The sequence below is a fragment of the Stylophora pistillata genome, chromosome 9, assembly GCF_964205215.1.
Source record: "Stylophora pistillata chromosome 9, jaStyPist1.2, whole genome shotgun sequence".
Taxonomy (NCBI): domain Eukaryota; kingdom Metazoa; phylum Cnidaria; class Anthozoa; order Scleractinia; family Pocilloporidae; genus Stylophora; species Stylophora pistillata.
The window spans coordinates 27,776,645-27,799,545 of NC_142527.1; the positions used below are offsets into that span (position 1 = coordinate 27,776,645).

Sequence of the window (22,901 nt, forward strand, 5' to 3'; positions counted from 1 at the left end):
CCGAAATTTTGAGATATCTCGAATTACCCTGCGGAAATGACTGTTTTCTAAGAGCAAATACAAATTTTTGAAACAGAGAAATCCCTTAAAATATTCATTAAGACAATGCTATTTGGATACAAGACAAATCGAAATGACAAATGGAGAATGAATTGTTGGATCCGTTGTTAGATGGGCAAAATTTTTCACGCTGAGCAATTTTTGTTGTTTTACGTAAAAAGCAAAGAGGATTTTTATTCTTTTATTCCACTTTTGATTAATTGTTTTAATAGGAAACCTTGCATTAGCCAGTTCAATAATGAAAACAAATAAAACGAGCAAATATTTTAATAAGTTTCTACCTCAGTTTTTGTGCAATTGAGAACAATAGAAACACATCGATCCTGCAAGTTGCGTCCGTTTTAGTTTAAAAAGGGGTGCAGGCAGCCAGCATTTATGTGTTAACTTTTTTATGTTGCCTTTGAAACCTTGCATTTGAAACCTTTCGATGCCATTTCTAAGCTATGGTACAAGTTCTAAATCGAAAATGAAATCGTGAACCGATTGCGAAATCCTAAACACTGAAATGAGCTCATTACGAGAATTCACCTGGGTACGAGTACAAATTTAGGCTCGCAATTGAACTGTCCATTTTCTTCCGCGTTTTATAATTAGTTTCCAAGTTATCACCAACTGGTTTACTTTTCTGTTAGATTGATTGCGAAATTTTCCAATCTCTATATTTATTTAGCCTTCCTCGTTCGGTTTCATTTTCAGTTGTGCGTTTTGTTATGAATGTTTAGTTAGTCTCAAAAAATAACGGAGCATTGCAAGGGTCAAATCCAAGTGTTTTCATTTATAAGAGACTCAAAACTTGTTTAAAAAAAACCCAACGCTAATTCGTGTGGGTGTTAAAATCACCGCATTCTGGTCCTGCTTATGTTTATCTACGCCTGGATTAGTGATTCTCTCGTATTTCCGTTCAATATTCTTATGTAAATAGATCGTCAGCTATTGACATGAGGGGTGATACCTGATAATTGTCAGGTGACAAAACGATGGCACAACATAAAAAGATGAAGTTAATGGTGTGGAAAACGTTTTCTGTGACACCAAATTAACTCACACAAGGTCTCTGAAATTCCGGTTTTAATGCTAACAACTTCACTCGCTTCTTGCGACAACAACAACAACAACAACAAAAAAAAACAAGAACGTCCCCGAAACGTTCTGCACATGGTAAACTAATCTGAATAAGGCGAGGCCGCCAAGTCACACTCGTCATGAGCCGTCACGCAATGCAAACAAAACATTCTGAACAAAGGAATGATGGTACCGGTAGAAGAGGCTAAAAGCATTAAAATCGAGTTAGTTTACAATTCGTTCTACCATATCGGTTTTCAATCGGGATTCACAGACATACAGCATATGTCGATCAGCTAGGGCCATGGTATACTACATGTTCAATTGCACTTCACCATATTGAGGGTTAGTTCAGTACTATATTTTTCCATTAATTTTTTCTAGGAAGTTTGGGAACGGAAAGCACAAGAGAACCGGATGGTAATAAGGGTAACACTTGCGAAGCGTACAGGTGTTTCAAGTGAGCATGTTTCAAGTAATTGATGCCCAGAATTGTTACCTAGAAGGTTGATAGCGTGTTAAGATGTTGGTTGTAAACTTTCAACAAAACGCTCTTGTAGTAGAATGAAGTTTAATAATCATAGTCGTTGCATGTAATATAAAGCAATCTATTCTTGGTTTAAAAACTACATCTTTCTAAAATGTATTGTTTATGTCGGTTCATAATTGAAATCAGGATCGTTTGCCCCAATAACTGACTGATGGCGAACCAGACGACGCTGAACACAAGTTCCCATCAACCTAAAGGAAAGGAAATTTGTGTGTGAACATTTCTCTCGAGCAACTATGATAGGAAATCATAAGAAATGACTAAAATATTTAAGTACTTTTTAGTTTCTCTTTGGTAAACCATAATGTGAAAATTACCTTACAAGTCTTTTAAACATCAGTCTAGACACCAATAAATTTTCAGACAAATTTGTGAATAGAGTTTACTTGTTAATGGACGTACAGCTCAATGTCGATTGATCAATAATGCATACGAAACTTCTGAAAATGGATTATCAGTTATTTTATTCTATCTAAGTAATGCAGCTATACGTTACTTCAACTTTTTTCCTGTCGTTAATAATAAAAAAGCAAAGGTAAAAAGAATTAGTTCATGATCATTGATAATTCAATATGTGTACACGTATACAATGATATTTAAAAAAATACTCATCTATTTTGCTACTTATGAGAAATTTCTTGTTCTGACATTTTTTGGATCAAGATTAATGGTCAATTCTGGACGTCTATTAAAGGAGATTTGAAAATTATCAAGAGTTTAGGGCAGAGATAAAAAACTTGAGAACCTGACCAAAGAAAACCGTCGCCAGAAAAAGGAGTGACAACAAAGTGAAACCCTTCAGCATTTTGCCTGATAATATGAATTTAAAAATGGCATTTTCTGTAATCTTGTCAAGCTGGCTTAAGATAATTTATCGTTATTAATGATTTGTGTGTCTTTCTGTTTTCGGTGGTCTCTTTATTCCGTATTAGAGTGGAAGGTAAGTGCAACTGTAAAAGGTGGTGGTAAGATTTTCAAATTTACACCTGATGGATATTGAGCCCTGATTGATGGTAGGATTGGACACGATAGCGGAACAATGATGTGAAAAAATGACGCAATTTGTTTTACGATTAATTTGGAAGGAAAGTCGTTTGGAATTCACCAGGATCGATGCCTGTAGCAGCGATAGCACGAGCCGAATAGCGTGGACGGAATTTGAATTGACAAAAAAATTCACAAATCATACAAGACTAAATGTGAATCGTAGCAGAGTGTTTATCAGATACGTTCTGTAAGGAAGGTCTCAATGGGGTTACATCGCACAGAATGCCTGGACATCATTAATTATTCATGAGCACGGAAAGGCTTAGCGCTTGAAGCACTTGAAAAGCCCAGAATAAAAGAAGACAGTACAGGGCCAAAACTAGTGAAGCAGCGTTGATGAAACTCGCTTTCTCAATTGCCAAAAAACAATAAGTGAGAAACCCAGGGGCGGTTTTTTGAAGAGGAGGGGGTTTAACTTTAATTTAAGCTTAAAAATAGGAAGTTTGAGAAAGTATAAGGACTATTCCTAAGCCTTTTAAAATGACGAAAAAAAGGACATTTTCGAGTATGAAGGCCGATTTCAAAAGCGATTTTGAAAGGGAAGCCAGAAATTTAAACCATGAAAGATGTACATTTTGATAAATAAAAATTAAATGCTGAAACTTCATATTCACTATGCAAGAAACCCATGAGAGGCAAATGTAAGATGGAACTTTCCTGAAACAGAATCCGTTTTCACTTTGAAAACTGGTGAACGACATTCAGTAAAAAGGCCAAATACTTTATCCGTCAAGTTTAAGAATTGACATTTTTTTTTTGGTGGAAAGCCGATATGAGCCGTTAGCCGTAACTTGGCCAAAATTTCATCGTTAGCCGTAGAAGCCAAAAGTCGCCCCTTTGAGACCATATCCAAGTGTCTGCGAGTCTTTACCTTTGGCCACTGTCTTTACATCTCACATGTACAAGTCGTCAGTCATCTCTTCCCAAATAGTTTTGGTATCATGATCACTAAAAGGAACTAAACAAATCAACTGTCTCAGGGAAATCCCGTAATTTCTTAGTGCCACGAAAATTAGGCAAACAAACAAACAAATGAATGAATAATCAGATATTAAACATTATATGAAATAAGTGAATTTCTAGGTAGATATAGATGAATAAACAGCAAGATAGGTATGAATGAATTCCTCATAAAGTGTTACAGGCATATTAAACAAGCAGATGTTATGGACTCGGACGACATGCATGATAGCTAAACAGTTCAACTTGTGGCCTTTGTAACCTACGATTATCTTGAAGAGCTTTCTCGATAGCTGTCTTCGCCTCCTGATCAAAATCTGACCACATGTCACCTATAAAGCAGATTTATGTAAAAAAGGATGTCTATTGGCGCTTGGTATTTGTCACGTGAGTGAGAAAGGGGGAAAAATCTGAGAACCTTGCACAGATTGCAATCAGCAAACTGACCTCGTTGCCAAGTTAGGCCTTACTCCAAGGCTAACCTGTTTAAATGGTTAAAGGCTGATAGTTTCGAAAGAAACTGTTTGGGGCTGCGTCGGTGGGGGTAACGATATAATTTGGATACATCAACAAAGTTGAAATGGTAAATTGGCCACCGTAACGATTACAAAAGCTGACGTTTCGAGCGTTAGCCCTTTGTCGGAGCGAATAGAGGAATTGTGGGTTGTGCGTGCTTTTAAAGGTGGAAAATGGTATCGGGTACATAAAGAAACCCCCAACTTCAAAACGATTTTACATTAGTTTTATATGGAGTTTTGAGTTGTAACGACTGTCCGCTCAAGTAAAACTGCACCCTGCTAGGCAGGGTGTATATTGGACAAATGAGTACCGAAGGATTGGATTGTATAGCAATCTCTCCAAAAAGTCATTCCACCTGTCAGGATTACCCTGCCTTCTCACGAGTAGGCGAGACAAGAACTTGTCCACCCGAGTTATCTCGACTCACGACTCACGAGACAAGTTCGCGATTTTCTTGTAAACAGATGGTTGAATTTTTCAAAGAAAAGAATTAAATTAGCTTAATCCGTCAGGGTAACTCAACGAGGCTGTATATTAGTTATTAATCGCAGCACGATCTTGGATGATAATGATGATATCTACTGAACACATCAGCACATTTTTCTTACCTTTTCTTGGCCGTCCTGTGAAAGCGAAACAAAACGAAAAGGTTTTTTTTCGTACGTGCAAATGCAAACTTATAACCAAAAAGCATCACGAAAGCAAAGCAATTCAATATAAATTACTAAAATAAATGAAATAGTACTACTAACTCCCAGCTCCACCACCAGGCAGCTCTCTCGTTATGTAGTTCTGCGCGACTGGATCTTTGATCAAAAACAGACTATGAGATGTTACGAAAACGTCGTGGTTATTCTTTACAATAAGGATGGAGATCCAGAACTATATTTGTTTCTCGATCCAGTCATTTGAAGATGTGGATCGCGAAGTTCCAACTGCGCACTGCTTGTCACAGCTGGCCTAGAACAGTCAGGAGTGGAGGACCTTCGTTGCTTCCTTATATGCTGGCCGGCGTGTTGGCCTCTGAGTCAACTAATTGCTGGTCTTCTTCGCTCTGATTGCCCGCGGAAGACTAGCCGCTTGCAGTCAGAGCTTCGCGATCCACATTCACAAGTGACTGCGTCATACGTACGAAATACTTCAGGGAATAGTCACTATTTATCTCAGGGAGAGGGGGCGGGATCGGTGGATTTTGGGGGAGATTACATTTTTTTCAAGGGGAACGGATCAGTCGTCGTTAGCAGGGTATGGAGGGGGAGGACTTTAGAAAATTGGCTGCCAATAAGGGGGGGAAACACCAGAATATTACAGTACTTTAGTGAGGATCAGGTGAATGTTATCTTGATACCCTCCCCCACAGTATGTGAGAAAGAAGTTTGCTACATCTGAGTATCCAAAGCGAGGAAAAACGTTAAATTTTGGCAACAAACAGTCAGAGTACTTTTCACTTTAAAAGTTCAATCAGTAGAACAGAGTATTTTATGTAAGCCACCTGTTTCGTCGCGTGAACTCAGCTCACTTTGTGGAATGATGTTAAAATCTGTCAAAAAAATACACTATTAGCATTAAATTTCATACAAGTAAATAAGTCGACCATTTTTTTTTTCCTGATGAGGTCATTTGTCAGGCTTCACTTGTCCATTGCTATATATCTTCCAGTTATATCAATATGAGAGGCGGCTGAAAAGGTATGTGGATGAAACTATAACTATGGGGCATCGGACTGAGTATTGCGGAAGAGCGATGGCACTTAATTATACTTCGAGTAAAAAACATGAAAAAAAGGTGAGCTAGAAGATTTGAATTTTATCTTGCCTTTTCTAGGTGTTCAGTTCACAAAAAAAGAAAAACAAAAAAACAAAAAAACAAAAAAAAAAAAGAGCAAAATAGCGAACGGCGCGGTAGTCATGTAACAGTAGAGCAAAAACGAGGGAGGTCTGGGTCGGTTCATGTCCAGATTGTTTCTCAACTCGACCCAAACCTCCCACGTTATTTCACTCCTCCGCCAATTTGGCACCGTTAACTACCGCGCTTCGTTTTACTAACTTAAGAACAACAACAACAAAATCTATTCATTTTTAGCAATTTAAATGCATATCTAACAATCCCTACCCGCAAAATAGCGAACTAATCGAGGCTGGAGGGAATGCCCAGAACAGGCTAAATTGTTTCTATCTGTTGCTATTTAAAATCAATATCGAACAATCTTGTTTTATCAACTTCTATTTATCTTTATTTTCGACGCGACAAAACATACCCCTTCTTCCTCTTCTTGGCCCACCTGCGGGAAGAGGAGAAATAGATAAAAAATGGAAGTCATTTGATTTCAGAACAAAAACAGCAACTCCACCAATAATTTGACCACGAAAAAATAATAAAAAAAATTAATTTCTTACGCATGCCATTTCCTCCATTGAACTGTGGTCGACTAAAAAAATGCATATTTGGATCTAAAAAGAGCGTAAGAAATTACACACAATGTGGACGTCATATTCTAGACAGCTACGCAGTTTACGAGTTATATAACAAGAACTGCATTCCCTAAAATATTACGGTTTTATCATTAGTTCAATAATTATATATAGGTGTGTCAATCAGAATATACATTTGAATTGTATGTATCGTGCACGTCATAAGACAATAATGGATGCTTTCAATTCTGCCGCACAAAGATAATAAAAATCGAAAAGGGATTATCGAGAAAGTTTTCATTTACTCGTCTAGGGCATGGTATAGTTACCTTCAGCATCATCAGAAGTAAGTTCACTCTGCGGCACTGATGCTATACCAGACTCTGCGGAAATAAATTTTCACCTATATTCGCGGTTGTCACGGTAGGATAAATTAAGACATGCCTTCATTCTAAGAAATCATACTCAAAATGAATGTTGATTTTGCAACTTCTTAAGCCTTTTTATGTGTATAAGATTAAAAATAAATTAATAGTTCCATGATACTTGAGATGCAAACCTCTCTTCCCTTTCCGTGGATGTACTGAAAAAATAAACGAAAGATTGTATTGTTATTTTTCACTCTTGAATCTCAGGAGTTTTATGCAAAAAACTTTTATCTATACTTACTGTGGCCAGTCTCTCCATCAGGCGGTTGGGGAGAGTCCCCAAGGAAATCTTGTGGAGCAGGAGCTTTGAGTGGAAAAGTAAACTTTAAGACAAGTGTGTCGTTCGAGTCAAGCTTACTCCAATTTTTTTAGCGTTACTACCAACTATTTTTTCAGGTATGTCATTCTATTTTGTTGTAACTCTCTTCACTGTAATTATAGGTTGTGGATGAACTATCTAAGCAGTGCTTAGTTCTACACGTTGGTAAAATAGTTTTGTTTTATGATCTTTAACTGAAGAGTTTTACTGTTCACGCTTGTGAAAAGAGATTGAGAAAAATTTTAAAGAATTCATTCGGTATATCTGTTAAAAACTTCACTGTCTTGTACACGTTTTGAGTAATAATCATCCCAAAGTTTAGATCTGGAATCTTTTAAAACTTTTGATAATAAAAATCAACGGTAAAACACGACGTTTTGACCGTGCTTCGGTCATTGTCAAGTAAATGTCGTGTTTTACCGTTGATTTTTATCGTCAAAAGTTTTAAGAAACCCTTGCTTATAATTCTTTTAAAAGGAATTGAAATTCTACATCGGTGAATACTCATGAATGGCATACGTACCCGCCAAGGAATTGGCGATGATAAGAATGATGCAGAACGCAAATATCAATGTCCTCATCATTTCGGGATTAACCTGTGAAACAAGACTGTATATATCATAAGCTACTATAACATCTAAGGTCAACTGCATCGATGTTTTAAAAGCGGACTCATATATTGCTACAACCGAAGTAATATAAAGTTAATGATCTTTCGACGTATATCAGTCCTTGAACTTGAAAATGGTGACTCATTCCGTGAGACAATCTACATCTGTTCGAACGTCCTAACTTTTAGCTATGGTGCACCAAAAGCGCTATATCTATTAAAAAAAAAAAAAGTACATGTCTTTTAATGTCTAAAGTAAAATTTCTTCAGGAACAAAGAAAGATCCTCGAATAAATCTTTGTCTGTATCTCGTTGAATATGCATGTATTCGTTTCAGAAGATCTGATATTTTCATTATGATAACCTGCTGTATTGGTAAAAGGGTAAAATATTGCCTTTACTCACTCAAGAGATATGAGGTATTCGGAAATGTGCATAATCACAAAACAAATTTACATAATTCCCAGGTGATTTCTAAAGCATTATTTATGGAAATTCTCTTGAAATGCTGAAACAAGCGTAAGATATTCTTCAGTGATTTTTTCCTGAGTATAAGTCCTGAACTTTCCGGATTTCCAGATTATTTAGAAACAAGTCAGGGAAAAAAATTAAAGTGGCCAAGTATTAATAAGAGTCTTTCAGCGCGCGACATATCTGATTTTTCAGACAATAATGTTTTTTTTTCTTATTCCTTCAGTTTTTTTTTTTTTACCTATACAATAGGATCTCTTCCCTACGAGAGTTTTTGAGATCTGCACTCGATCCACGCTGTTATGCGTAGACTCCAGCTCTCAACTTCTGGAAGTGATCAATATAAAATTTCTTCTAGAAAAGTTTAATACGTTATCTAGCAGAAAGTAGAGGATGGGCAATTTTATCAGCTTAGAGCAGATTCTCTCTTTCAATAACGCTTTGATAGGAATATCTTGTGACGGTCTTGAATGGATCTTTCATGAGATCGTGAAATTTTAACTTCCAGGTTTGGGGATTTGCAGGTTGATTGACAATGTTTAAAACTAAAGCTCGCCCAGAATTTTGCTGCTCATCCCAAATCGATGAATCGAAACCTTGAAGGATTTCCCATATTGGTTTAAATGCTAGAAGACTTATAAGTAGCTCAACTACAAAATTTCATTGAAAAAATGGCCAATGAATCTTTGCTTTCTACAAATTGAAGAATTGATCTAGTTCATTTATCCGTTAATGCTCAAGAATGAATCTTTTACACAAGTAAAAACTGAATAAAATTTACGTGGTACGTTTCTTTCGGAAAATCAGCGGGGCAGCTGAGTTGTGACCTTGAAGATTAATTCATAATTTATTTTAGCAATGTTTTGACTTGATAATTGACTTGAGGGCTGGATAACAACGCTCAGACCGAGTTACCTACTTCAGCGCGAATGAAACACCGTTGATAATACATGTGAAAGCTATGTAAGATTACTGTTAATTTCTCCTACCTTATCTTTATGTGATGCAGAGCGGAGCGTCTGAAGTGAGCACTGCGAATAGCTCTCAATAAATGGTCTCCGTTCATTTTAAATGTGTCAGCCTCTCTAATGTGTCCCCAGGCTATTCCTGTTTAATCAAGGATATTACTTTTTCTCGCTGCATTAAAGGGAAAGCCTCGCGTCTTTTATGAAAATTAAATAGTGACAGATTAGCAGGAAATGAGGAATTATTCTAAGAACGGTTTTCTTGATACTGCTTAATGGAAAGTCATATTGTAGTGGCTAAAAGGCTGATCAAATGAATTGGATGGAATTCCGTTTAGCACTGAAAAGAAAAGCATGAAAGGCGCCGAAACTTGCTCATGACGGAGTAAGAAGGAACCAGAACAAAAAAAAAAGAAAAAGAAAAAACAAACAAATATACACAAGCTGAGCTATGAAAAGAATATATTTTCCTATTTTGGTTTTTTTTTTTTTTTTTTTTTTCAAGTGTTTAGCTAAGACGAGATTTTTAAAAATTTTCGATTCAATTCTGGTATGCTAAAGAAATGAAAGTGTAACTGGCAGGCAAATGTCTTCAAGTAAAGAAGTCTGCTTTAATTTGAATTAGCAGCTTATGTCTCAGCTGTATCGAATATTATCAAGTATTGTAAAAAGATTATTAAAGAGTCAAATATTTCATAAGTCTGCAGATATGAATTTGTCCTAATTAACAGTGAAATGGGTATGTGTGATGCTTTCAATTCAGAACCAGAATAGGCTTAAAAATATATCCTTTCTATAATTTTGTAAGCTCAAGTTAAATTTGCAATAGATTGGAAGTTTTTTGCAAATTTCAATGAATTCGTCCTTCAGCTGAAAGAAATTACTTTTCTCTTTCACGTCATTTATGAAAAGCAATCAGTTATATCATAGTTAATAGAGGGGAACTATTAACTATGGTTATATTTTACTCTTCATATGGATAGAAACCCTTACCCTTGACCTTGTGAACCTTTAGCATGATTTGTACTCTTTAGGAGCAGAGTAATACTGGCTTCTCGTGGATGTTGAAATGTTTCATATAAAACTCTAGCTACATTTTCTCAATTTGTTCCGTAACTTATAACATTTATAAAAGTCGCAGTTTGTTTAGTTTGGCAGAAAAAGCAATCTTTATCATGTATCCAATGTTTAGCCTTATTTATTATCAAATTTTATTGAAATCATGCTAATTCTTAAGTTTATTTGCTTCATAAGTATTGTGAAAAAGAAAGAAAACTACAAGTAAGATGCCAAAAAAATTCAAGTCAAGTTCATTTTATTCAAAAGAAAAAGAGAAAATCCCATCATCCTCATTTCAATTAAATCAGAAAAAATATGGTTACAACATGGCCAGTCTTCCTCACCAAATTCAGCCTAAGACCTGAAAGAGGAATTTATATTCGAAGCGTGGATAGCGCTATGCATTACCTGTGAAGGATAGAACGGTACGTTTTGCTAAAACGGAATACTTATCCGCTAGGTAGCGATTTATCTATCCTTTGAATAGCGTTCAGTCCGCCCTTTGAACAACTAGGCCTGGCAAGATTATTGAAATAGGAAGAAGTTAGAATTTCTAAAAACCATTAAACGCCCTTAAACGCTTAAGCGGTTTGCTTTTATTACGCGTTAACCGAGAAAATCGTTCCAATTTATCCAATCTGTACGGAATCGGACTCTTTATACCTCAAGAGTACTCAATACAATACGCAAAAACAGTAAGCAAGCATTTTATTCTGCATCAGTAAATTAACATTTAGATCTTGCAAATAACTAAAATCTACAACATTTCTTCACTTGGCTTGTTTGCCTTCTCTTCTTTATTCCTGGTAAAATGATGGCTCAGCGCCTGCAGTCAGATAAACATACGCATTGTCATTGTGGTGAGTATGATGGGAGAAAACCCTAAACATGAGCGGAAATGAATGGAACCTTTTTATGTCGTGACAACTGTTAATTCGTTGCTCGACAAGGACCATTAATTTAATGTAAATCAAAAGCAGATTGGGTAGGAAAGGCGCAAAATATTTCAAGAAGTTCCCCTCACACGCATAAAAATATAAATAATAAAACATTTAATTTCTCCTTACAATATCACCCCTGAATCATACATTAAGATCACGAGAATTGAAGAGTAACTCAGTATTAGCCCAATGGATAGTGCGCTGGACTGTTGTGCGGGAGGTCGAGGGTTCAAGCCCCGGCCGGACCAACACTCAAGGTCTTAAAATAATTGAGAAGAATTTGCTACCTTTCTATAACATCAAGAAATGGTTAAATGTTCTAGTCTTCTCGAATAGGGACGAATAAATGGAGCTCCCGTCTCCTGAAAGGTTGGGGGTAGAAGACGTTAATTTCCCACACACGAGATTACTGTGTGATGGATGTCCTCCCCTGGGGTGGGATGGGTGGGTTTATACATTGAGTGTAAAGCACTGTTGATCTGTCATTGTAAATAGCGCTTTATGAGAAACTAAACTATTATTATTAAATTGTATAGAGAACAGTATGGAAAATATGTATACTTATGTTACGGTGTATAGAGCTGAAAGGGAATAAGTCAAGTAGAAGCTCGATTGACATTCCGGATTCCGCCCAAATCTAGTACACGCGTTTAAAATTAATATATGAATTCTCGTTGCCTTACGTCACTGCCACCAAACGCGCGCTCAGCATTGTGCAACATGAGACCACGAGCAGTAGTTTAACCCTTAAACTTCCAGGAATTATTAACATGAAAATTCTCCCTATGATGTCCGTACATCGTCCAACAAAAAGGTAACGAGAATACTCGAGCGTATCAGGTAGAAGTTTTTATCTGGATCTAACAGCAAATTCTTGTAACTTATTTAGAAGGAAATGTTTAGCAGTTACAGGGGAGAATTTACATTATGTATCATCGCCTCTACAGTTATTTGGAAGAATTAAAAATACTTTATCCACTTCAGTTTGGTTTCGGAGAAAAATTTTCGACTGCCCATGCTCTTATTTCTATCACTGAATCGATTCGGTAATAATGAATTTGGTAATAATTGGTAATAATGAATTGGTAATAATAAATTTGGTTGTGGTATATTTATAGACCTGAAAAAAAGCATTTGATACTGTTAATCATACAATCCTATTAACTAAGCTTAACCATTATGGAATAAGAGGTGTTGTGCTTGATTGGTTTAAATCTTACTTATTCTAAAGAGAACAATTTGTAAATGTTAATGGTCATAACTCACCATTACACGTGACTTGTGGTGTCCCACAAGGATCTACTTTAGGACCCCTTTTATTCTTATCATATGTAAATGATTTGCCTAATACTTCTAGCTTACTAACATTTCATCTATTTGCTGATGATACTAACATTTATTTTTCTAGCAAAAACCTTAGTCACCTTGAAACAACCCTAAATCGTGAACTATAATCTGTTGCTGAATGGATGAAAGGTAATGGATTAGCACTTAGTATCTCTAACTTCCTAACTTTATTCTTTTTCATTCCAGTAAACCTAAACCCAATCAGTCATTAAGAATTACAATTGATGATGTACTTGTTAAATAAATTGACTCCACTAAGTACCTAGGCATAACATTTGATTGTAACTTAACATGGGAAGGTCATATTAATGAGCTTTGTTTGAAACTATCCAAAACTGTAGGTATCTTGTCTAAAGTGAGACACTTTGTCAACAAAGATATTCTTGTCATGCTTTATTACTCCCTTATCTATCCATTCCTCACTTATGGCGTCCATATCTGGAGTTTAACCTTTCCCTCATTTCTAACACAATTATCTATTATCCAAAAAAAAGCAATCAGAATAAGATCTTTCTCTGGACCAAAATCCCATTCTGAGCCTCTGTTTAAATCCCTCAATCTTCTTAAGCTCAATGATGTTATTGAATTACAGATTCTCTCTTTTGTTTATCAGTGGTCACATAGACTGTTACCCCCTTGTTTCGGTAAATATTTCAAATTTACATCTTTTGTTCATTCCTATTCAACGAGGCAATCATGTAACAGAAATCTTTAGGTAGCCTCAGTTAATACTACTCAATATGGCCTACGGTCTCTAAAATTCACTGGCCCTCGCCTTTAGAATTCCTTACCTACAAGTATAACTAATTCAAATTCTCTTAGAATATTTCGTAAAACCCTGAAGACCTTTATACTTAATTTTTACTCTTTTTAATTATCTACCTTAGTGCCTGAAGTAATACTTTTTATATAAAAAAAAAGGAAAAAAAAAGCCATTCTTATTTTTGCCCTTAACTGTATCTTTTAATTAGGGGTCATCCACTAGATTAGCCTTTGCTATTTGGATGATCATAACTCGCTACCTCTTTTATTGCTAAATTTTTTCTCTTTATTCCATTGCTGTACTGTGTTTAGTTGCTATGTAAATTTAATTAACCTATATATCTTGTAAAACCGAGCTGAGTTAAATAGATCATCATCATCATTTACAATCAGATCTTGGGAGTGAAAGAGTTAAGTTCTCTTGACAATGGTCCCTTAAACATCTTTTCACGAGGATGTAGGTCTCACCTGCCGAATGCCTTTGGAGCGTCTTGGATTATCTTTTTGAGAATTGTTTTGTCTGAAAAAAAAATGAACAAAATAATTGATGTAATTATTCGGGACACAATCGTTCTCTGTTCCAGTTATGCCATCGACGAAAACCATTGAGGTGAAAAAATTAATGTCCCCAGTATTAACTGGTCGTTTTTCCTTCCGGATTTGAGTTATTTTCTGGCTTTTAACTATTTTATCTATTTATTTCTTTTTTTAAATTTTACCTTTTACATTTTACATTTTGGTAGTATTTAGAATTATACTTGTAACTCGAAGATACTAGCTTATCTTTTAGCTACTCCAAATGCGAGATTAAATAAAGTATATGTATGTATGTAAGTATTTCTTACCACCAGTGGTAACAAATCTGTAATACAAGCTAATTGGCAAATTACGAATTTAATCAATTTAATCAAAACTGCAGATTTCTTACGTACCGGCGACCTCCACTGGAGTTATCCCAGCCATAGGTGCCGAATTCACAGGAGATGACGCCGGTGGAGGAGGGGGAGCAGGAGCAACTGGTTTTTTCCTATTTCTCTCTTTTCCGATGGAATCGAAAGAATGACAGAAAGTTCAAAGTAGAAAGAATGCTCGGGACTTGAATAATGGAAATCACGCACGCTGAGTTAAACCAATTGCGGCGTTTTTGGACGACCGCGTTTGTGCCTGAGGGGGTTAAACCTCCATTTGAATATCTTTCGTTAGAAACTGAAAAAATTAAAGTTGAAAAAACTGAAAAAAGTTCAAAGTTGAAAGAATGCTCGGGACTTGAATAATCGAAATCACGCACGCTGAGTTAAACCAATTGCGGCGTTTTTGGACGACCGCGTTTGTGCCTGAGGGGGTTAAACCTCCATTTGAATATCTTTCGTTAGAAACTGAAAAAATTAAAAGAAGAATTCCTACAGTATGTATTTATAGTCAGCGAACCTCCCTGAAAACCACTCAATGTGATGGGAGTAACCTCTTTAAACATTATTTATTATTATTGTTCTTATTATTAGATCACATGAAATCTTGGAAAAGAATCAAAGAAAAAATGAAAGGTCTATTAATATGATGTAGATCAAAGAATGTGGTGTTTCTAAGCTATATATACTACAATAGATATCTTGTCTACCAACAAATAGCTTTGTTACCAAAATTTGTTATCCTGAACTTCGCTTTGTTTTGTTAAACTTTCAAAAGAGTTTTGAAATCAATAAGACTTTCAAGCTAAAATAATAATGCTCTTACGTCTAGAAAGCCATGCCTCTCCAGCTGTGAAAAGAGAACACGGAGAATTCGATTATTACGGTCTAGAAAAAAAAGGCTCTAGACATTGTTATAATGATAATTCTAATAATACTGATATAAATTTTTATGATAATATCAAAATTTATCAAAATTTATAATTATGACAATAATGGTGCATGATTAGTATGATCATGATAACTTCAGTGATGAAAATATGCGTGGTATCATAACAAATTAGAGGCTTGCCAGGTTATTGGTTTTGTTTTCGCGATATCCCGTTAAAACCTGCAAAAAGGAGGAGTTTCTATATGTTTCGTCTTCTGTTTAAGATGACAACCAATGTAAACGTTCATCGCAACTCAAGACCAGAAAGTTCACTTTGTGTATGTGTTTTCTCGAAATCTTAAACCTTCGGATCTAGTTGGAACGTGCGAAAATTTCATTTTGTGAGTGTTGAATTATGATGATTCGCACAAAGAAAACATGACCTGTTTCCAAGACAATACTGAGCAATGATTTTCTGAATTCAATTTACGTATGATGCACGATCCTCGCAGTAGATAGCGCTATTTAAGCAATAGCGAAAATCAGACCTGAAAAAAATCAGGCCTGTACGGGACTCGAACCACTGACCTCTGGGATACTAGTGCACGAGGATCGTGCATCATACGTATCTGATACCGCAGTTCAAAATATATGAACTTCATATATTCATTGTATCTCATTTATCACTTTCACGGGTTTATTACTAATCAACTTAACGGCCCGCTCCCAGTTGGCTTATTAGCTCAATTGGTAGAGCGCTGCACTACTATCCCAGAGGTCAGTGGTTCGAGTTCTGTACAGGCCTGATTTTTTTCAAGTCTGATATTCGCTATTGCTTAAATAGCGCTATCTACTGCGAGGATCGTGCATCATACGTATCTAATACCGCAGTTCAAAATATATGAACTTCATATATTCATTGTATCTCATGAATTCAATTTCATCGTCATTTATTTTAAAATACAATTGAATCCGATCTTCACTTGAAATGCAATATTTCTGCATAATGTCAATTCATTGTCCAAAAAAGAGAATAGAACAGAATTGTCTCAATGGTCTGTACTACTTCACAATCCCTAGATATAAGAAAAGGATCGGCCCACCTTTAATCCAAATCACTTACAAATTTCTACCAAAACTCCTTGAGAGGGAAATGGTGAGAAGGGTTCAAATCCAAACCCTGACTTCAAGGTTAAGGTCTTCTGACTTTATGGCCGTTAGATTTAGACTAGTTTTATTGTTAGCTGGTAGTAAAACACAAGGCCTACAACGGTTGTAGATCTAACCACAAAGCAAAGTTTAACATTTTTAGACCCAGAGTCTCAGACTCAGAGCCATGCATTTTATTTACAAACCTGGAAAGGCGACAAGGATCAGCAAAGCCAAAGTAGCCAGGATTCTCAGGTGCATTATATCCACTTAACAATGTTCTACGGTAATAAGATAAAACAAGAGTAAGAAAAACTTCATCATTTCGAGTCTTCACGGTCAGACTTTCTGATTTTGCAGGCTCTGTCAACCGGGCAGCAGTGAGGACTTGTTTGTGAACTTAGTCAGATATTAGACTTAGATGTCTAAGTATCTTGCATACGGTTACTAGAGTCAGCGATGAAAGCAATCCGAGTCGTCACGCTCGATATTGATATCATGAAATGAGGTATGGTTCTTGAAGGAGAAAAATATTAATCGGAAACCAGGGGAAAAAAAGGGAATGCATTGCAGTTCTTTCATATCTATTGCGCTTGTTGCAAACATCCGATCGATTAAAATAAAATTTTTGGGGTTGCTGTCTCCTCCTTCACGAACGAAGAAGAAAGCCTTGTTATACAATACCCTATGACTAGCTCTCCAACAAGAGCATTTGCGGACTTTTTTATAATTTACATTGAAGGCAGCTTTTTCACTGTTAATTTACCTACAATATATATCAAGTTAAAAATATACATACAAGAAAAAACACAATCAAGGAAAATTTTCTTCCAGCTTGAAATCAGTGGAGCTGCCAGAGAACTCACCTTCTCTAATGTTGACCTTCTGTTTTCTAATTCTGTATTAGCTGGGCGGGAAATGCAGAGAGGATAGAGAAACTCAGAAATCTATGATTGAATAAACTTAGCCTTTGAAAATTTCCTATGACCAAATACACAGCAAGTAATAAGTGAACCCTACATTGAATCTGAAAGCTAGAATTTAATTGCAGTTTGTACAATAGAGGTATTGCACACCAATTTGGAAATTAATCAATCAAATTGGAAATTAACACTTATTCCAATTGAACAAAAACTAACTCTTCATGTATTCTCCTTTGAATTCTAGCTGTAGTAATGATGACAAGTTTGATCAACGCATGCACATAGTAGACCAAACTAAGTTTCACAGTTTGATTAATTAGCGTCGACCGTAAATGATGCTTAAACCTGCAAAGCCAGCCTTCGGTTTCCCGTGACAAAGTCTTTCTTTTATGTCATACATAATGAGATTTATACTGTGAAGTACTATTGTTTGTGTCCCTGATTGAACAAACGATTTATTTTCACATTCGTTCGCTCCCAATCATGGAAATTTGTCAGTTAATAAGAAAAAATCTCAGTGTGTATGCGTTGATTAAACAAAAAACTCACTTGTTCGCTGCGCTCACTCGTTGGGTTTTTTTTTTTTTTTTCGGTGTATCGAAACTCGTGAATAAAAATCGTGCAAGCACTTTCCATGGAATGATCTCTACTGATTGTAACACAATTTTATCTAACTGTTTTATTATATATCCAAATGTGCAAGTTTAGATTAGCTGACCCCACGTAAAGGGGGAACTAAACGAAAAACGATTCTCGCAGTTAAAATTATTTTGTTTAGCCGTGTATTGTACGTAATTGTTTTGATTGAATTTCTATCATTTAGCGCACCAAATATCCATTAGGACCCCACCGAAATTTTATTACCAAGGATAAAAAAAAGGGCAGAATTGCCTGTTATCACTAAACAAAATCGTACCATACCTGCAGTATTTTACGATTACAATACGATTGAAACCAATATTGAATCAAGGCAAGATTTCATCAAATTTTAACTGGGTTATCAATTACCCAATAGTAGTGTGAAAGTTTTAATTACCCTCAATAAATTAAATGGATAACAACCGACATTATACCTGCATCTTTAGAATCCATTACACGTCATCGTCATCATCGGGTCGAGCTTGCTCGGTTTTCCATAACACGTTTCGTCCATTCTTCCCTGTCATTCATGGCATTTGGGACTTATTCAGTCCTGCATCCTTTTCTGTCTATCAGTTGGATATATCAACAAAGTTGAAATGGTAAATTGGCCACCGTAACGATTACAAAAGCTGACGAATCGCTCCGACGAAGGGCTAACGCTCGAAACGTCAGCTTTTGTAATCGTTGTGGTGGCCAATTTACCATTTCAACTTTGTTGATATATCCAAATTATTTCGTTACCCCCACCGACGCAGCCCCAAACAGTTTCTTTAGGAACTATCAGCCTTTATTAATTTGATTTCAATTGCCTTTGTCCATCGGCCAGGGAAAACAGGGAAACCTGAAGTTTTCAACTGAACTTTCATATCCAGGAGGTTGATTTATGTATTTAGTATTTAATTTCTTGTTAACTCCCTGGATGTACTGAATAATTCTGAGCCTCCGAAATCTTCGAATTTAAGCTGTGATTTAAGAATTACCTGCAATAATGTCGTCAAGAAGGTAAAAAAGTTTCGAAAGTGAGCTTAGATGAAAAAATGATAACAGGAAATTTCGATATAAAAGTGAGTGCTGGTGAAGAGAAAAGGGTCGGGGTACATAAAAATTCACGTTAGTTCGAGAATTCCAATTGTTCTGTAGCTCGAGAGAGGTTTTTTATAGGCGGGAAAACTGGGCAATTCTTTGGGCAGTAATTATATTGATATGTTATTCCATAAGTCTTAATGCAGTTTTTGAGCCAGCAAAAACTTTATTTGACATTATTATACTGATTAGACGTATTATGAAAACTCTGATTGGTGGAGAGAATACAGTCAATATACAATTACATGTGAAACTGACACGATAACCCAATAAATGCACAGATATTGGGTTATCATGTCGAGTTCAAAGTCTGCCTAGTTTCCAAGTGTTGTGTTCTCAAACTTTCGCAAGTGTCTTCTTTTGTAGACCGTGTAAGAAATGTATAATAAAGAATATATTGAACTCGGTTTTCGCATTATATCATGAATCATCAAAGCTCGTATCTATGCTATATGCCTCAGCCTTCGGCTTCGACAGATAACCCAGATCGGCCAGAACTCGACATTGATAATTCATAATATCATGCTCAACCTCATCCAATCATGCTTATTATTTGGGGTCAATGTCTATGTTTACTGTCGAGGTTTACTGAAGGATGTTGGGTATGCATTACTTATCTTACACATCTTATATCAACTTATGGTCACGTACTGCAGTGAAGGATACACGTAATCATATTTATGATAAAATAAGTCGTTCGCTGAGCCTCTTTCTTTGGTTAGACCAAAGACTTGCTCCACTGTTGGATTGTAACTTGGAAATAAGATAGACAGACAGTCTTTTGGACGAAGAGTACACATAGCCAGTGTATTAGTTTAGCTGGTACCTTAGCATATTTTCGAGTGGCCTACCTCTGGATGAAACAGCCTTTGTTGATTTTAAACTGTGAAAACCTCACACTTACAATCTCTAAGTCTCGACAAATCACATATTGATGAATTTCCTGAACCCATTAAAACTCAGTTCCTATCCTTACCTTTGGCACCATTTCAAACCTTTTGTAATCCGTTTTTGTCTTCGGGACGCAGATATTTGTACACTTATACTACTCCAAACTCAACTTTCATACAAGTTTAGGAAAACCGTTTACTTATCCATTGTACGGTTGTTTCTTGGTTAGAACACTTGGTTTGATCTTTTCTAAGAAAAGTGTATTTTTTTTTCATTTGCAGACAGCCCACCCAGCTGAAAACACCTGCCTACTCACAACTAATTTGCCAAGTGCAGCAAAGAAAATCATAATTGTATGACTCCTTTACCTTAAACAAGAGTAGGCTTGAATTGTTGAATCGAAGAGTTGTAACAGTTTCAACATAGTTGCAAGAGCAGCAGGCAAAGTGTTCATACGTGACGCTTGATTGAGCCCAAAATCAGTAATCCGAGACGCGTGAATTTTACAGAAAGGCAAGGTAAAGTGAGATTTGAAGATTTACCGTTTTAAATTCCCGAAGCATGTAAAACTGTTAAAAATCCAGGCATGATTTTTTTTTTATGAAACCTCGTTCGTGAAAAGGGATCAGGAACCCTCCACTCCGCTTGGTACCATCATAAGAGAGTGGTAAAAAGTTGCAAGTGGACGCATTAAAGTTGTAGGTGTGCTACATGTAAGAGTGGTTAGCCCCTAATTTGTCGGAGACCTTGTTATTTGTGTGTGACACATATCAGATGAAGAGTGTTCACATTATGTCAAGAGCTAGAAGCCCCCCCCCCCCCCCCCCCGTAGTGATTTAAGACATTGATCGGTTTACATTGTCAACGCAACCTTGAATGACCTTTTCAAATCAGTAGTCAGCAACCAATCACAATGTAGAGAATATCATATAAGGGAGTGATTTCTTACAATTTTCCAGAGTAGCTTTTTACACACCCATTGTAAGAAAGCGAATACGAGAGGGGAATGAAACAGTTTGATTGAGTTTAGTTCGCCAGAAGTTTATCCCTAGTAAACGGGGCAACGTTTACGAAAATTTTGGAGACAACTAAAATCTGTTTGGTAACGTATTTGTGGTGGAGGACACACTCTTCGCCAAAAATTATTGTACATCAGTAAATCTTATTGTTTCGCCTCTTTAGAAATGCACATATCCGATTAGAGTTCATTTACAAACATCTTTCGTGAGTAAAAAATATCTGTTTGAATTCTGCACGTGATGATTTGAGAAGGGCTGGAAAAATAAAAAATTGAAATTTTACGCGAATCTCCAATGTTAAGCTTACAGCCAAAAATTATTGCACATCAGTTACATTATTGCACATCAGTTATTGCACAGAATTACGGAAATAATTACTGTTTCATGGCCCGTAGGAAAATTTTTATCCTTTTCAGATGCAATGTGTTTATTGTTTGAGTCGTTCAACGAATCAAGAGCAATTTTTGTGTGGAATAATCAACAAGTTTTTACAATAAATAAGATCGATATCTGCATGTTGACATGATGACCTCTTTAAAGTTTAGGTTAGTCGTTATCTCGAACTTTTTAAATAAACTGTCATCCAAAACCACTTAGGATCTGTGCCCTGCCGGATATAAGACTGTATCAACTCCACAATCACAAAAGTTCGATTAAAATGCCTAATCACAAGATAAAATACAAATAAAAGCAAACCCGAAAGATGATGTGCCTAGGAGAATGACGTGTGTTATACACACATTTTGCTACAAAAATAATGTCTGACGCCAACTGAAACCAATAAGAAACCTCCCGCGCAGGGGGCTTAGAGCAGACTAGATAAGAGAAGACAGACCACCGCGCTTTGCTTGTGAAAATAAATATTGCAGGATCAATTTTATCCTAGGGAGAAAAATTGAGCCATTTAATTAATATTTATGATTAAATGTGCATGCCACGATCGAGATCACAGCTAGCAGAATTTTTATCCCTTAGCCCCTACGAGTAAGAGTGACTAGAATCTTATTTCTCCCAAAAATACCACCCCTGATTCACACATTAAGGTCATGAGAATAACATAAATGATCACAAACTAAAGAAGCTCTTGATTGTTGAACAAATTCTCCGTGTCAGTGCCTTTGGAAATCTATAGAGAACAGTGTGGAGAATATGCATACCGATGTTAGGGTTTAAAGGGCTGTGTACAGCAGCGATTAGTTCAATTGTTGATTCAAATCATTCAGAACAAATAGAAATTGTGATTGATGTCCGGCAGCTTGATGTACGCCATGTTTGATATTCATTTAGATGCTATATTGGCCCAAGAATTTGCATCAGAGAGAACGTAAACTAACCAATAAAATAACAGGCGCTTAAGACGCTATTTTTCATTGATATTTAAGTTTTTGGTCACGTTTTATTAAATCGTTGCTTCTGGAAAGATTTAAAAGATTATTAAGTTTATTTAACGAATATAGAAGATTGTGGAGCTCATATGGAGAACATTACATTGGGTATCTTCCGGAATGAGACGTCAAGAATTATTACATATTCCACCACTATAACCAAATCCTTGGTTTGCGGCAATAGAGATAATTTGGGAAAATAAAATATCAAGTGTATGTAATACTTGGATATCAACCAAAGATAGACAAAAGTTATGGGACGATGGATTGATTATTTTAATGGCTTTGGGAGAAATTCTGAGATATAATGCAAAACAAATGAGAACAGTAATGTTGGAAGTAAGTTATTTGGGTCACCATAGTTTAAACAATTGAAACGTGATGAGACCACAATCCGAAAAAATAATCCAATTCGCCCATGTGTCACGTTTTTGTAATTAAAAAAGTTGTGTTTACGACCACCGTCAAATAAGAGATAAATTAGTGGTCTTGAAGATTAGTATAAAATATAAAACGTAT

At 36.0% G+C, this 22,901-nt stretch overlaps 1 protein-coding gene and 1 long non-coding RNA gene across 8 annotated transcripts; both read right to left on the minus strand.

Moving 5' to 3' along the window:
- Positions 1–1,111: 1,111 nt before the first annotated feature.
- Positions 1,112–9,533, minus strand: LOC111322392 (uncharacterized). 6 transcript variants are annotated; one of them, XR_015991859.1, is made up of 14 exons: positions 9,427–9,519; positions 7,880–7,965; positions 7,279–7,341; positions 7,169–7,192; positions 6,939–6,992; positions 6,595–6,648; positions 6,456–6,479; positions 5,691–5,738; positions 4,951–5,004; positions 4,807–4,821; positions 3,946–4,011; positions 3,591–3,677; positions 1,783–1,863; positions 1,112–1,260 (listed from the first exon to the last, which is right to left on the minus strand). XR_015991859.1 is itself a non-coding variant. In XM_088733776.1 (13 exons), the coding sequence occupies exons 2-12, from the start codon at positions 7,938–7,940 to the stop codon at positions 3,613–3,615; spliced, it is 528 nt and encodes a 175-aa protein (XP_088589902.1). In that variant the 5' UTR covers positions 7,941–7,952; positions 9,427–9,533; the 3' UTR covers positions 1,675–1,863; positions 3,591–3,612. The 6 variants fall into 6 exon arrangements, 5 of the variants coding, with proteins under 5 accessions (XP_088589902.1, XP_088589900.1, XP_088589897.1 ...); XM_088733776.1 differs by lacking the exon at positions 1,112–1,260 and having other exon boundaries at positions 1,675–1,863; positions 7,880–7,952; positions 9,427–9,533; XM_088733774.1 differs by lacking the exon at positions 1,112–1,260 and having other exon boundaries at positions 1,675–1,863; positions 4,957–5,004.
- A 1,619-nt stretch (positions 9,534–11,152) lies between these two features.
- LOC111319120 (uncharacterized) lies at positions 11,153–17,451 on the minus strand. 2 transcript variants are annotated; one of them, XR_015992039.1, is made up of 6 exons: positions 17,306–17,451; positions 16,646–16,720; positions 15,246–15,269; positions 14,444–14,548; positions 13,980–14,031; positions 11,153–11,287 (listed from the first exon to the last, which is right to left on the minus strand). It is a non-coding gene; the product is annotated as an uncharacterized LOC111319120 (long non-coding RNA). The 2 variants fall into 2 exon arrangements; XR_015992040.1 differs by having other exon boundaries at positions 17,239–17,445.
- Between the last annotated feature and the right edge of the window lie 5,450 nt (positions 17,452–22,901).